Below are 14,153 nucleotides of genomic sequence, written 5' to 3'. Positions count from 1 at the left end.
CGCCCCGCAAGGCCGAGCAGGATTACCGCGGATGCTGCCATGATCGGTGTGAGAAGTTTTGCTTCGATGGACGCCTCTAACCTTGCCTGCAGTCCTTCCATTGGGTCCGCTACCTCGCTCAAACGCTGCAAGAGTCTCTTGTTTCTATCCTCCGTAGATAGATACTTTCGCATTTCCTTATCGGAAAATAACGATTGCGCGTGCATCATTTCCTCTGGATGTTGCGCGGGTGTTCCTCAAAGGTCGCCCTGCTGTCATATGATCTGGCAGATGCTGACCCGTCCCCTTTGCCTTCGAGCAAGCCGGTGGCCATACCCATGCACAACTCGATAAATTGGTTGTGATCAATGCTTCCTCCGAGGTACATCTTTTTTATCGTTGAGGCTAAGGTTCGGGTTTCGGGATTTGCAAAATAGACTTTCATTTTCTCATCAAGCTCCTCCTCTGTGAGTCGTCTGGTTGGCTCCATTGTTGCGTTGATGTTTGATGAGTCGTCTGATAAATTGTCTGATAAATCGTCTGGTAGATTCCCTGATAAACGGCGTCTGTTTAAACTTTGTTGGCGTAACTGAGCGTGCTTCAATTTTTGTGTAAGAATTCGTTTTTGCGTCAGAGACCGCATTAAACCCACTAAGATTACTTACTGGATTTGTATCCAATTCCATAAGAGACAGAAGTAGAAGGAGAGAGAACGAATAATCATTCGGTAAAGAGATAACAAACACACATACATGTGACATCACATTTGTAGAAAACCACTTCAGGAGCATATCGGCACACAAGGTGCACTGGACCAACCGTCCCGGGTACACCCGGGTCCGGGGTACCAAAATACATTCGGACCAGACATCTCGGACGAAACCCGGACATGCATTCGTCAGAAATCCCCCCCACCACACACTGCATAGCAGTGAATGTGCGTCGCTCACTCGGAAAGCCGGCCGACCACATGGTACCCGACCCCCTCGCTCGGACCCCCCCTCCCGTGTAGACTTTCAATCCCTCCAGAAAATCATGTACCATTCGATTGCCTCCGTCGAAAAGACTTCGCCAATGAAACCCTAACCCTAACCCTAACCCTAATGCTACCGACCTGTGTGAGATGTGTCGCGAAAGAAAGAGGCCGAGGGGAAGTGAGGGAGGCGTGGCCTGAGGTGGGGCAGGTCATGGCATGATTCTTCGCGACCCCGATGGGAAGCGGCAAGGCAGGCACGCGACTACAGCCGCGTGGCCGCGTAACTGGGGTTCCGTTCGTCCACCCTTCGCGTCCAGTCGCGTGTGGGACACGTCACGTCGTCTACATCTCTGTTGTGTGTTTTTTCTTGTGGCTTGGCACCGGTACCGGGGAAGCCCCCAGCACCGAGTGCCCTTTCATTTGCGCAAAAGGTGTGCATGCCAAACGGACATGCAAGAACAACGGATCACGAAAGAGAATCCAAAAACATATGAAACTACAAAGGCAAATCAGCTCCGACTGAACAAACGGTGGTGCCCGAGGGAAAAAGGAAGAAGCCGAGGCGAAACGAGCACTCGTGTTGTCAGTGGGCAAAAGATGAAGACAAGAGAATCTACTAAACTAGAGAAATCGAACAAATCAAAGAGTGACAGAAAACAAAGAAAAGATACTGGGTGGATGACAAACGCCCCGCCGGCGTTCGTCAGAGGGTTATGGCGAACACAGCGTGAATCCATGCTGTGTCAAGAGAAAACTGAAAACAAGAGAATCTTTAGAGAAATCAATCATAAACGTTAGATATAGTTTTTCCATTTTTCAGGTCATCCTGGCTACCATTTCTTCACCCAGCGATGCCCAGCCATCAACTATTGAAGGCAAGATGGTGCTTGGAAAACTAAAGAACTTTTAAAGAAGAATGACCTTAATGGGATCAACGGTTCCCCTTGTTAAAGCCCACGGGGTGTTGAAACGCCATCGGCATATGAGGGTGGATAGCTTTCCGCCACGATCCTACCATCTCGGAAGCGCACCCTTTCAACTCAGACCCGCGCCCTCTTTCTTGGAAAGACCCGGGCGCGGGGGAAAAGAGAGCTGGTCGAAACCCCTCGGGCACATGTAAAAATACGGAATAAAATCACACTCGCGTGGCATTCTTGACCACCTTGAAAACAAACTGGTTTGCTGATCTGCCATCGTGTGGCATAGAACAGCTTAAACTGAATCAACATTTCTTTAAGAAAACCACTTCACCGTGGACCAGACACCGTCAGGAGTTCCAGTTCTCAGGGTTGGGTGGGTGGGCGTTTTTGCGTCAGAGACCGCATTAAACCCACTTAGATTACTTACTGGATTTGTATCCAATTCCATAAGAGACAGAAGTAGAAGGAGAGAGAACGAATAATCATTCGGTAAAGAGATAACAAACATACACGCATGTGACATCACATTTGTAGAAAACCACTTCAAGAGCATATCGGCACACAAGGTGCACTGGACCAAACCGTCCTGGGTACACCCGGGTCCGGGGTACCAAAATACATTCGGACCAGACATCTCGGACGAAACCCGGACATGCATTCTTCAGAAATCCCCGCACCACACACTGCATAGCAGTGAATGTGCGTCACTCACTCGGAAAGCCGGCCGACCACATGGTACCCGACCCCTCGCTCGGACCCCCCGTGCCGAGCTTAAAGCCCATTTCAATCCATCCAGAAAATCATGTACCATTCGATTGCCTCCGTCGAAAAGACTTCGCCAATGAAATGCTACCGACCTGTGCGAGATGTGTCGCGAAAGAAAGAGGCCGAGGGGAAGTGAGGGAGGCGTGGCCTGAGGTGGGGCAAGTCATGGCATGATTCTTCGCGACCCCGATGGGAAGCGGCAAGGCAGGCACGCGACTACAGCCGCGTGGCCGCGTAACTGGGGTTCCGTTCGTCCACCCTTCGCGTCCAGTCGCGTGTGGGACACGTCACGTCGTCTACATCTCTGTTGTGTGTTTTTCTTGTGGCTTGGCACCGGTACCGGGGAAGCCCCCCATAGCGCGCGGTTAGCCAGAAACCACTCTTGCATCTTTTCTTCCTTCGAAGTTCTTCATCTCATGGTGTGCGTGTGTGTGTGTGCGGGGTTGGTCGTCACACTTCTCCGCCCTCCTCGCGGGGCCGCTCTTCGCATAGCGGGCACCACGTTTGGCGGAGAAACGGCACACCGATGGGAGCTACACGCTCCACCTCCAGCGACCCCGTCGCGTCAACCCCAAAGTGGCGCGAGTAGGCGTCAGCCGGATTCTGCGCACCCTCGACGTAGAAAACACTACGTCGATGCCTCTGTCATACCAGAGGTCATATGTGTACTCGAAAAGTTTGTTCAGTGCATAGCCTCTGCCGATGCCACCGAAACCGTTCAGGTGCTTTTGTGCAATCACAATCGCCCGGTGATCCGTTGCCAGCGCGATGCGTGCACCATCTGGAACGCGATGGTGTTCCACAATGTATCGCAGCATCAGTTGCGCGGCGCGAGGTTCCGCATGTGCCGAGTACCTCGCCTGGAACCGGTCCGTCTCGAGGTCCGGATCTCCTAGTTTGCCGTCCGGATTCCTATGGCATTGTTGCTGGTATTTTCGCAGTTTTTCCAGCACGCGGGTCGCCTCGCCGTCCTCACCGCAGAGCTGCTGCTCCAGGTCCTCGGTCCAACGTTGTCGATACGTCCACATTTCCGTGGCGCCGGCCTCGCGCAGGTGAAGGACCGCACCCCAGCCTTCCAGCGACGCGTCGGTGAAACACACCGCGTCGTAGGCCGCCTCGTCATAGGACGGGTGACGCTCATTCGATATTTTCCACCACTGGTTGTGCACAAGTGCTCCGCCAATCTCCTGGAGTGTGCGCGAAACCGCCGAGTCAATGTATGGCACTGGGTCGTCCCAGTCGAAGCCCCGGAACGTCAGACGGAATATGCCGCGGTAGGTTCTCAACAGCTTGAAGGCGCGAGCCGGGTTCACCTGGGTGGTGTGGAGCGCGAAAAATATCAGCGAGATCAGCGACGCCAAACTGCGAATCGTGTGGAAGTTTTCCGCAGCGCAATCTGCATCTTCGCCACGGTCTTGACCGAGTTCCGAATCAGACGTTCATGTCCGTTCCACATGTATTCCTCACCGAGAAACACCGTATTGGCACCTGCCATCTGCAAGATCGCTTCGTCGGACATCACCTCCAACTCGTCACGGTTTGGTGATGTCATGAGGTTTGCCGCCTTGATGCGCGCCACGACCGCGCGCACCGCCATCAGGAACTCACGTTCCTGACCCTCCTTCGCTGCGATCAGAATGTTGTCGATGAGGGTGGTGATGGTGACTGGCGTGTCGATGTCGACGATCGTCCAGGTCACGGCCTGACCCACTGCAACGCTCCACCGCGCACCGGTCGGAAGCGTCCGCAGACGGTAGTATCGCCCGTCATGTCGTGCTCGAAACACGAACTTGTTGCGGAGTGTCGCCGCGATCGGGATAGCGTCGTAATAAGCTTCGAAATCGATCTGCAGCATGTAGCGGGCGTATCGCAACCGCTGCCGCCTTCCGAGGCGGGTGTCGTAGTGGACGCGTGGCACGTGATGTGTCGGGATCACCCGGTTCAGCAGCGGCTCCGTGATGAGGCGCCGTCTGCCCTTCAACTCGGGCACCGTGAACACGTTCACGCCATGCACTCCCTCAGGCAGTTGCGCCTGGGTACCCAACTCGTTGGCAGGACACGGCTCGAATTTTCCCATGTCGACTGCCTGGCGGATCTCGTCCGCTGTCAGGGCGCATTTTTTGATGGTCCGCGAGGTCCGCAATCCGTCATAGAAGCAGGGATCCAGGAAGCACTGGATCCGGCGAAGAAAACGCTTTGTGGAGGCGCGTTTTGTCGGCATCATCAGCACCGCCTCCATGTCCAGCGGCGTGTTTTGTTTCAAGTGCAGCGGCCAGTGCTTTACCAGCGCCGGCCTTTCCGCCATCACTCGGACGAACCCGGACATGCGATCCACCATGTCCGACACCTCTTGCGGTGCAATCGCGAGGTTCGCACATGACGATTCCTGGGAGCGGAAACGAAACACCGAAGTCGCCGCTTCTAGCGGGTCTGGAATAGCGCTCTTCCTGCGTTTTCCTTGCGGTCTCGGCCTCCACCGTAGCGCTGCTGGCCATACCCAAGGTAGCGCAGCAGCGTGGCTTGTTTGGCGTGGCCTGATATCGTCATCAAGTCCTTCAGCGGGACACCCGCTTCCGCCATGCAGCGGAGTGCGCCTTTTCGAATCGAGGGCAGCTGTGCGCCTCGCATCTCTGTCCGCACCTCGTGTGCGATCCGCGACCTCAGCTCCTCCGAGTGAGGCGCGAACAACTCCTCTGATGGTTTCCGTTTTGCCATCATCTCTTGCAGCGTGGCTGCAAGGTCTCTGGTCAGCATCGACGGCACAGGGTATGGACCCCTCGTCTTGGCACCTTTTCCTTTGCGTATCGTCAGGGTGATTCGCACGCACGGCTCCTCCTCTGCGATGGTGGTCGCTCTTCTCCTGCTGTGGTGGTCCGGCTCCGCCGCGGGTGTCGGAAACACCGTCACGTCCTTCACACGCAGCGTGGATATGTCGCACGCTCGCGCGGCGAATCCCCACATCATCGCCAAGAAAAGTGCAGCCCGAGGATGGCCTAGGCGAAGTCGGTCGAGGATTTTCTCGACCTGCATACGCGATACGAAAGGAGGCGCGTCTGGCACCGACTCCTTCATGAAGCGCTGCGCCGTGCCAAAAGCGCTTCGCCATTCCGGGTCGTCCTGGAGGCGAATGCCTCGCGATTGGGTGGAATAGAGCGGCAGGTCGCGCAGCGCACCCGCTACTCCCGCAAACGCCTTCGCTGTCGTTGCCCACTTCCATTTGCGTGCCCGAGCGGTCGACAGGATCAGGTCGATGCACGCCGACGGAAGACGCATGAGCATCTGCTCTGAATTCATGCATTTTATGCGCGTCAGCCATCGTAGATGGTGTGCGCGCGTGTCCGGCCTCACAAGACTCCATGCCAGCTGTGAGACGTGTGGCGGTTTCGCGCTGAAGAGGAACCAGTTTCTCGGGCAGGCCTCTGCTTCCTCTGCTTGCGAAAGAGGCCTGCCCTGCATGTTTAAAGGGTTTGAACGGATATCCTCGAGTGCTCGTTTCGCCTCCTCCGATATGTTCGCGTCGACATCGGCGTATCCATCACCTTTCCTGTTGCCAGGAATCCTGGATGTCTCGCCTTCATCGCCTTCATCGTTGATGTCCGGATCGACGTTCACTCCATCACCTGGCCATCTTTTCCGTCTGGTCAGACGTGGCGCTGGATCCTCCGAACGACCTTGATGTGTCTCCGGCGTCGCACCTCTTGGACGAGGCACGCATCGGGACGCGTGGCGTGACGCACGCTGTGGCTTTGAGGTCGGGTAATGCGTCATCCCGGCGGGAATGTACACACCCACCGTCGCTTCCGACGCCACTTTTGTGAGGACGTAATAGCTCGGGTATCGCACACCGTTCATGTCTTCCGGTGCCTCACGGAGTCTCGCTCCGAGGAGAAACTTATAGTTTCTAAACTGGTCAGATAACGCCGACATCGAGGGCCCTCGAACGAGATACAACTCGTCGATCGGAGGGTCCATCGACACCTCATCGGCTCCGTTCTCCTCACGGAAAATCACCTCATTCGGATCGGTCGGTGATGGATCCACGATGTGGATCTTCTTGTGGAGAAGTTTCAGCATCTCTTGAACACTATAGGGTTGCAGCGGTGTCAGTTTGTGTCGCACACGCTGCTGTCCAACGGCTGTGTCGCTCATACCGCGCGCGACACCATCGCCGGCTCTCGCCAGAGCCGTCGCAGCCCATAGGTGATCCAAAACAAATTCGTATACCCTCCTGGCGTGTTTGTTTGCCTCTGCGAATGTTTCTTCTATCCACTCGGAGATGCATTTCCCTTGTGGAGGTGGTGGTGATGGATTCGCCGGCACGTTTTCAGCTACACTCACGGTCGCGTTCGCTGGCATACTCCCTGGGATGTTCTCTGGGACAATCCTCTGCTCATTTTCTGATGCTTTTTCGGGAGTTTTCGCCGATGCGCTCTCAGGCTCGTGAGCCACGACTCGTGCTGATACGCTGGTTGTTTTATTGACGGGCACATTGTCCGCGTAGTGCTGCAGCGCGTGCGTCGGCACGCGCGATCGCATCAATCAGCAGCATGTCCTCATCATCGGATGAGGGGTCGCTTAACATGTGGGGAATGTGATGTGTTTTCTGTCACCTGAACTGGATCCACGGACGTTTGTCTACCACGTTTCTTTGCAGCCTTACGCCTTGGAAGCGGAGCATCCATCGAGGACCTGTCCGGACGTTTTCGGGACGACGCCTGCGATGTCGATTTTCTCTCCTGTGGTGTGCGCCTCGTTCGCGCAGCTCGGTCCACGTTCCTCTGCATCCTGGTTTCCTTTTTCTTCTGTCTCGAAGATGGTTTTGGAATGCTCTGGACCGCTCGTGTGGTGCGTGTCGTTGGTCGTTTCCGATTCGGCGGAGACTTTTTCGACTGCTTTAAACCACCGCCTCCGTGGAGGGCGTCGCGTGATCCGGACGATTGGACTGCGTCATCCATTTTTGCACGCTTCCATGGCATCTTTGCGATTTCATCGTAAAAGAAATCTTTCCTAGACACCGGGTGGTTCGTGAGCACCTTTCTCATTTTCGTGAGGAAATAATCACGAGGCGGGTGATACTGCGACGCCGCATAAAATAGTCGTCGCAAACACCGTGGCAAATCACGACGGTGATCAACCATTAATTGTAAATAATGACTGAAAAATGCCGCGGACATGAACAACCCACAATCATTGCTATAGCGTTCCTGACGTGGCGAAAATTGTTTCACCAAACGCAAAGCCGGCCAAACCTTTTTGAGGTTCTCATTGAGTTGTTGCTCCAAAACTGGGGATGGTGCGGAATCATAAAGGGATAACTGAATGCCTGTTGCATCCTCGTCGTCTTGCTCCAAAATGCCCGCTATCCAATGCTTCATAATAAAGATTGGAAAATAAACAAAGCCGTGCTTGCGCACCATCTTCGTAAGTTGTTGGGTTTTATCACGGTCCAAGTACACCATTGTATCCGACGGAACGATGCGTTTTGGTGGGAGGTACTGCTCGTAAATTGCGTCGAGTTCTATGTTTGATGTTTTTCCCTCGAGCATATCGCCGCCCCACACCTCCTTGCCGAATTCGCGGGCAATATTCGACATATTTTTTGATGTGTGTGTGGATTCCTCCCTCAAAACGACGGCTGCCGTTCCGCCGTGCATCAGTTTTTTGGATTTTCCTGCGGTTCGCCTCCTCGGTATGTCTGGCCTCTGCTTCCTGCGCCTCCGTTGCCGTAGCCGCCTCGCCTGCCTCCATTTGAATAATTTCGTCCTTGGTAACTCTTGTAATTTGTGGGGGCGTCTGAGCGGTATTGAGTGCTTTGGCGCGTTTGCGCGCGCATGCGTTCTTTCATCATCCGAGAAACAAGCTCACGATCATTGGCATTGAGGGTGTCCAACTTTGCGTAAAGAGTGGCGGCAAATTCATCCCAGCTGCTCAAGTCCAACGCTCCAATGGGTGACCCGTCCGTGCCCACAATTTGCGCATACGCAGCTCCACCTTCAAGCGGGTCACATTTATCATCCTTTGAGTTCCGGAACGTGCTTTTGGGTTTTTTGGTGTAACCAGCGCCGCCTTCAAATTCCGCCTTTTTAGTCATTACTGCAGCCTGCGCTGTTTCCAGAATGTCTCGCGTGAATCTCGCCAGGCGTGGCGTTTGTGGAAGCAATGGCTCGCTGACTTCTTGGATAATTTGTCGCCATGTACGCATCTGGGCTCCCATTGCCCTTGCAACATGCACGTTGTACCGGAAAAGGCGCGTCGGCTTGGGTTCTTCGAGAAACATATCGAGCCATAAAGCGATCCGCTCCCTATCGCTCAATTCTTTCAGCTCCGGCCCGGATAGGCCGAGCAGGATTACCGCCGACGCCGCCACGACCGGTGTCAACTGTGATGCTTCGATTGCCGTCTCCAGTTTTTCCAAAGCCCCTTCTAACGGGTCCCCCGTTGTTTGACGGAGGCTCCGGAGCGCCTCGATAGCCTGTTTGTCTGCATTTTCCGTGTTCATGCATTCGCGGATCCGTGTGTCCGCGTAGATGGTTTGCGCTTCTACCATGCTGTGCGTAACATCCTTTCCTTCTACCGTCGCACCGGCACCGTTCGAGATGGCCTATTCGCTTGTCCTTTCCACGTGCCTCAGCCAGGCGCACAAGCTCTTCAGGTGATACGTCTCCGACTGAAATCGATGGCCCTTGTTTGCGGAGACCTCTCTCACTGTCTTGGCTCTAGTCGACGTGCTTGCGGTTGTTCGAAAAGAAACTGATGTCCACATCGCCCTCCTCGGTGGAAAGCGCAGCGATAGTCCGTCTTGTTGCTCATTGTTAAGCGCTGAATGTTGTGAAGTACAATCGTCTTTTGTGATCGTGGCGGAATCTTCTGAAAACGGCTAGATGACGTTTAAGCTGTGGATCTGCCTGGGCGCTGTGCGTACTGTAATTTTCGTGTCAGAATACGTTTTTGTTTTCGTTTTTTGCGTCAGAGACCGCATTAAACCCACTTAGATTACTTACTGGATTTGTATCCAATTCCATAAGAGACAGAAGTAGAAGGAGAGAGAACGAATAATCATTCGGTAAAGAGATAACAAACATACACGCATGTGACATCACATTTGTAGAAAACCACTTCAAGAGCATATCGGCACACAAGGTGCACTGGACCAAACCGTCCCGGGTACACCCGGGTCCGGGGTACCAAAATACATTCGGACCAGACATCTCGGACGAAAACCCGGACATGCATTCTTCAGAAATCCCCCGCACCACACACTGCATAGCAGTGAATGTGCGTCACTCACTCGGAAAGCCGGCCGACCACATGGTACCCGACCCCCTCGCTCGGACCCCCCCCCGTGCCGAGCTTAAAGCCCATTTCAATCCATCCAGAAAATCATGTACCATTCGATTGCCTCCGTCGAAAAGACTTCGCCAATGAAACCCTAACCCTAACCCTAACCCTAACCCTAACCCTAACCCTAATGCTACCGACCTGTGTGAGATGTGTCGCGAAAGAAAGAGGCCGAGGGGAAGTGAGGGAGGCGTGGCCTGAGGTGGGGCAAGTCATGGCATGATTCTTCGCGACCCCGATGGGAAGCGGCAAGGCAGGCACGCGACTACAGCCGCGTGGCCGCGTAACTGGGGTTCCGTTCGTCCACCCTTCGCGTCCAGTCGCGTGTGGGACACGTCACGTCGTCTACATCTCTGTTGTGTGTTTTTCCTTGTGGCTTGGCACCGGTACCGGGAAGCCCCCAGCACCGAGTGCCCCTTCATTTGTGCCAAAGGTGTGCATGCCAAACGGACATGCAAGAACAACGGATCACGAAAGAAAATCTGAAAACATATGAAACTACAAAGGCAAATCAGCTCCGACTGAACAAACGGTGGTGCCCGAGGGAAAAAAGGAAGAAGCCGAGGCGAAACGAGCACTCGTGTTGTCAGTGGGCAAAAAGATGAAGACAAGAGAATCTACTAAACTAGAGAAATCGAACAAATCAAAGAGTGACAGAAAACAAAGAAAAGATACTGGGTGGATGACAAACGCCCCGCCGGCGTTCGTCAGAGGGTTATGGCGAACACAGCGTGAATCCATGCTGTGTCAAGAGAAAACTGGAAACAAGAGAATCTTTAGAGAAATCAATCATAAACGTTAGATATAGTTTTTCCATTTTTGAGGTCATCCTGGCTACCATTTCTTCACCCAGCGATGCCCAGCCATCAACTATTGAAGGGAAGATGAATGCTGGAAAAGTAAAGAACTCTGAAAGAGATGTCATATGAGGCCTTAAATCGAATCAACGGTTCCCCTTGTTAAAGCCCACGGGGTGTTGAAACGCCATCGGCATATGAGGGTGGATAGCTTTCCGCCACGGTCTTACCATCTCAGGAAGCGCACCCTTTCAACTCAGACACCGCGCCCTCTTTCTTGGAAAGACCCGGGCGCGGGGGAAAGAGAGCTGGTCGAAAACCTCTCGGGCACCTGCAAAACATTGAACCTGCGAAACATTGATAGAATCACACTCGCGTGGCATTCTTGACCACCTTGAAAACAAACTGCTTTGCTGATCTGCCATCGTGTGGCATGGAACAGCTTAAACTGAATCAACATTTCTAGAAAACCACTTCACCGTGGACCAGACACCGTCAGGAGTTCCAGTTCTCAGGGTTGGGTGGGTGGGCGTTTTTGCGTCAGAGACCGCATTAAACCCACTTAGATTACTTACTGGATTTGTATCCAATTCCATAAGAGACAGAAGTAGAAGGAGAGAGAACGAATAATCATTCGGTAAAGAGATAACAAACATACACACATGTGACATCACATTTGTAGAAAACCACTTCAAGAGCATATCGGCACACAAGGTGCACTGGACCAAACCGTCCTGGGTACACCCGGGTCCGGGGTACCAAAATACATTCGGACCAGACATCTCGGACGAAACCCGGACATGCATTCATCAGAAATCCCCGCACCACACACCGCATAGCAGTGAATGTGCGTCACTCACTCGGAAAGCCGGCCGACCACATGGTACCCGACCCCTCGCTCGGACCCCCTCCCGTGCAGAACTTTCATCCATCCAGAAAATCATGTACCATTCGATTGCCTCCGTCGAAAAGACTTCGCCAATGAAATGCTACCGACCTGTGTGAGATGTGTCGCGAAAGAAAGAGGCCGAGGGGAAGTGAGGGAGGCGTGGCCTGAGGTGGGGCAAGTCATGGCATGATTCTTCGCGACCCCGATGGGAAGCGGCAAGGCAGGCACGCGACTACAGCCGCGTGGCCGCGTAACTGGGGTTCCGTTCGTCCACCCTTCGCGTCCAGTCGCGTGTGGGACACGTCACGTCGTCTACATCTCTGTTGTGTGTTTTTTCTTGTGGCTTGGCACCGGTACCGGGGAAGCCCCCATAGCGCGCGGTTAGCCAGAAACCACTCTTGCATCTTTTCTTCCTTCGAAGTTCTTCATCTCATGGTGTGCGTGTGTGTGTGTGCGGGGTTGGTCGTCACACTTCTCCGCCCTCCTCGCGGGGCTGCTCTTCGCATAGCGGGCACCACGTTTGGCGGAGAAACGGCACACCGATGGGAGCTACACGCTCCACCTCCAGCGACCCCGTCGCGTCAACCCCAAAGTGGCGCGAGTAGGCGTCAGCCGGATTCTGCGCACCCTCGACGTAGAAAAACACTACGTCGATGCCTCTGTCATACCAGAGGTCATATGTGTACTCGAAAAGTTTGTTCAGTGCATAGCCTCTGCCGATGCCACCGAAACCGTTCAGGTGCTTTTGCGCAATCACAATCGCCCGGTGATCCGTTGCCAGCGCGATGCGTGCACCATCTGGAACGCGATGGTGTTCCACAATGTATCGCAGCATCAGTTGCGCTGCGCGAGGCTCCGCATGTGCCGAGTACCTCGCCTGGAACCGGTCCGTCTCGAGGTCCGGATCTCCTAGTTTGCCGTCCGGATTCCTATGGCATTGTTGCTGGTATTTTCGCAGTTTTTCCAGCACGCGGGTCGCCTCGCCGTCCTCACCGCAGAGCTGCTGCTCCAGGTCCTCGGTCCAACGTTGTCGATACGTCCACATTTCCGTGGCGCCGGCCTCGCGCAAGTGAAGGACCGCACCCCAGCCTTCCAGCGACGCGTCGGTGAAACACACCGCGTCGTAGGCCGCCTCGTCATAGGACGGGTGACGCTCATTCGATATTTTCCACCACTGGTTGTGCACAAGTGCTCCGCCAATCTCCTGGAGTGTGCGCGAAACCGCCGAGTCAATGTATGGCACTGGGTCGTCCCAGTCGAAGCCCCGGAACGTCAGACGGAATATGCCGCGGTAGGTTCTCAACAGCTTGAAGGCGCGAGCCGGGTTCACCTGGGTGGTGTGGAGTGCGAAAAATATCAGCGAGATCAGTGACGCCAAACTGCGAATCGTGTGGGAAGTTTTCCGCAGCGCAATCTGCATCTTCGCCACCGTCTTGACCGAGTTCCGAATCAGACGCTCATGTCCGTTCCACATGTATTCCTCACCGAGAAACACCGTATTGGCACCTGCCATCTGCAAGATCGCCTCGTCGGACATCACCTCCAACTCGTCACGGTTTGGTGATGTCATGAGGTTTGCCGCCTTGATGCGCGCCACGACCGCGCGCACCGCCATCAGGAACTCACGTTCCTGACCCTCTTTCGCTGCGATCAGAATGTTGTCGATGAGGGTGGTGATGGTGACTGGCGTGTCGATGTCGACGATCGTCCAGGTCACGGCCTGACCCACTGCAACGCTCCACCGCGCACCGGTCGGAAGCGTCCGCAGACGGTAGTATCGCCCGTCATGTCGTGCTCGAAAAACGAACTTGTTGCGGAGTGTCGCCGCGATCGGGATAGCGTCGTAATAAGCTTCGAAATCGATCTGCATCATGTAGCGGGCGTATCGCAACCGCTGCCGCCTTCCGAGGCGGGTGTCGTAGTGGACGCGTGGCACGTGATGTGTCGGGATCACCCGATTCAGCAGCGGCTCCGTGATGAGGCGCCGTCTGCCCTTCAACTCGGGCACCGTGAACACGTTCACGCCATGCACTCCCTCAGGCAGTTGCGCCTGGGTACCCAACTCGTTGGCAGGACACGGCTCGAATTTTCCCATGTCGACTGCCTGGCGGATCTCGTCCGCTGTCAGGGCGCATTTTTTGATGGTCCGCGAGGTCCGCAATCCGTCATAGAAGCAGGGATCCAGGAAGCACTGGATCCGGCGAAGAAAACGCTTTGTGGAGGCGCGTTTTGTCGGCATCGTCAGCACCGCCTCCATGTCCAGCGGCGTGTTTTGTTTCAAGTGCAGCGGCCAGTGCTTTACCAGCGCCGGCCTTTCCGCCATCACTCGGACGAACCCGGACATGCGATCCACCATGTCCGACACCTCTTGCGGTGCAATCGCGAGGTTCGCACATGACGATTCCTGGGAGCGGAAACGAAACACCGAAGTCGCCGCTTCTAGCGGGTCTGGAATAACGCTCTTCCTGCGTTTTCCCTTGCGGTCTCGG

General features: G+C 54.7%; 1 protein-coding gene across 1 annotated transcript; it reads right to left on the bottom strand.

The window, feature by feature from the left end:
- Positions 1-205: 205 nt before the first annotated feature.
- On the bottom strand, positions 206-424 carry JKF63_08018 (uncharacterized protein; the record flags this gene model as incomplete). Its single annotated transcript, XM_067903944.1, has 1 exon — positions 206-424. One exon carries the CDS (start codon positions 422-424, stop codon positions 206-208), a length of 219 nt encoding a protein of 72 aa, XP_067752158.1.
- Positions 425-14,153: the final 13,729 nt, after the last annotated feature.

This window comes from Porcisia hertigi (assembly GCF_017918235.1).
Source record: "Porcisia hertigi strain C119 chromosome Unknown contig_82, whole genome shotgun sequence".
Classification (NCBI taxonomy): domain Eukaryota; phylum Euglenozoa; class Kinetoplastea; order Trypanosomatida; family Trypanosomatidae; genus Porcisia; species Porcisia hertigi.
This window is presented reverse-complemented; position numbering and strand designations above follow the sequence as displayed.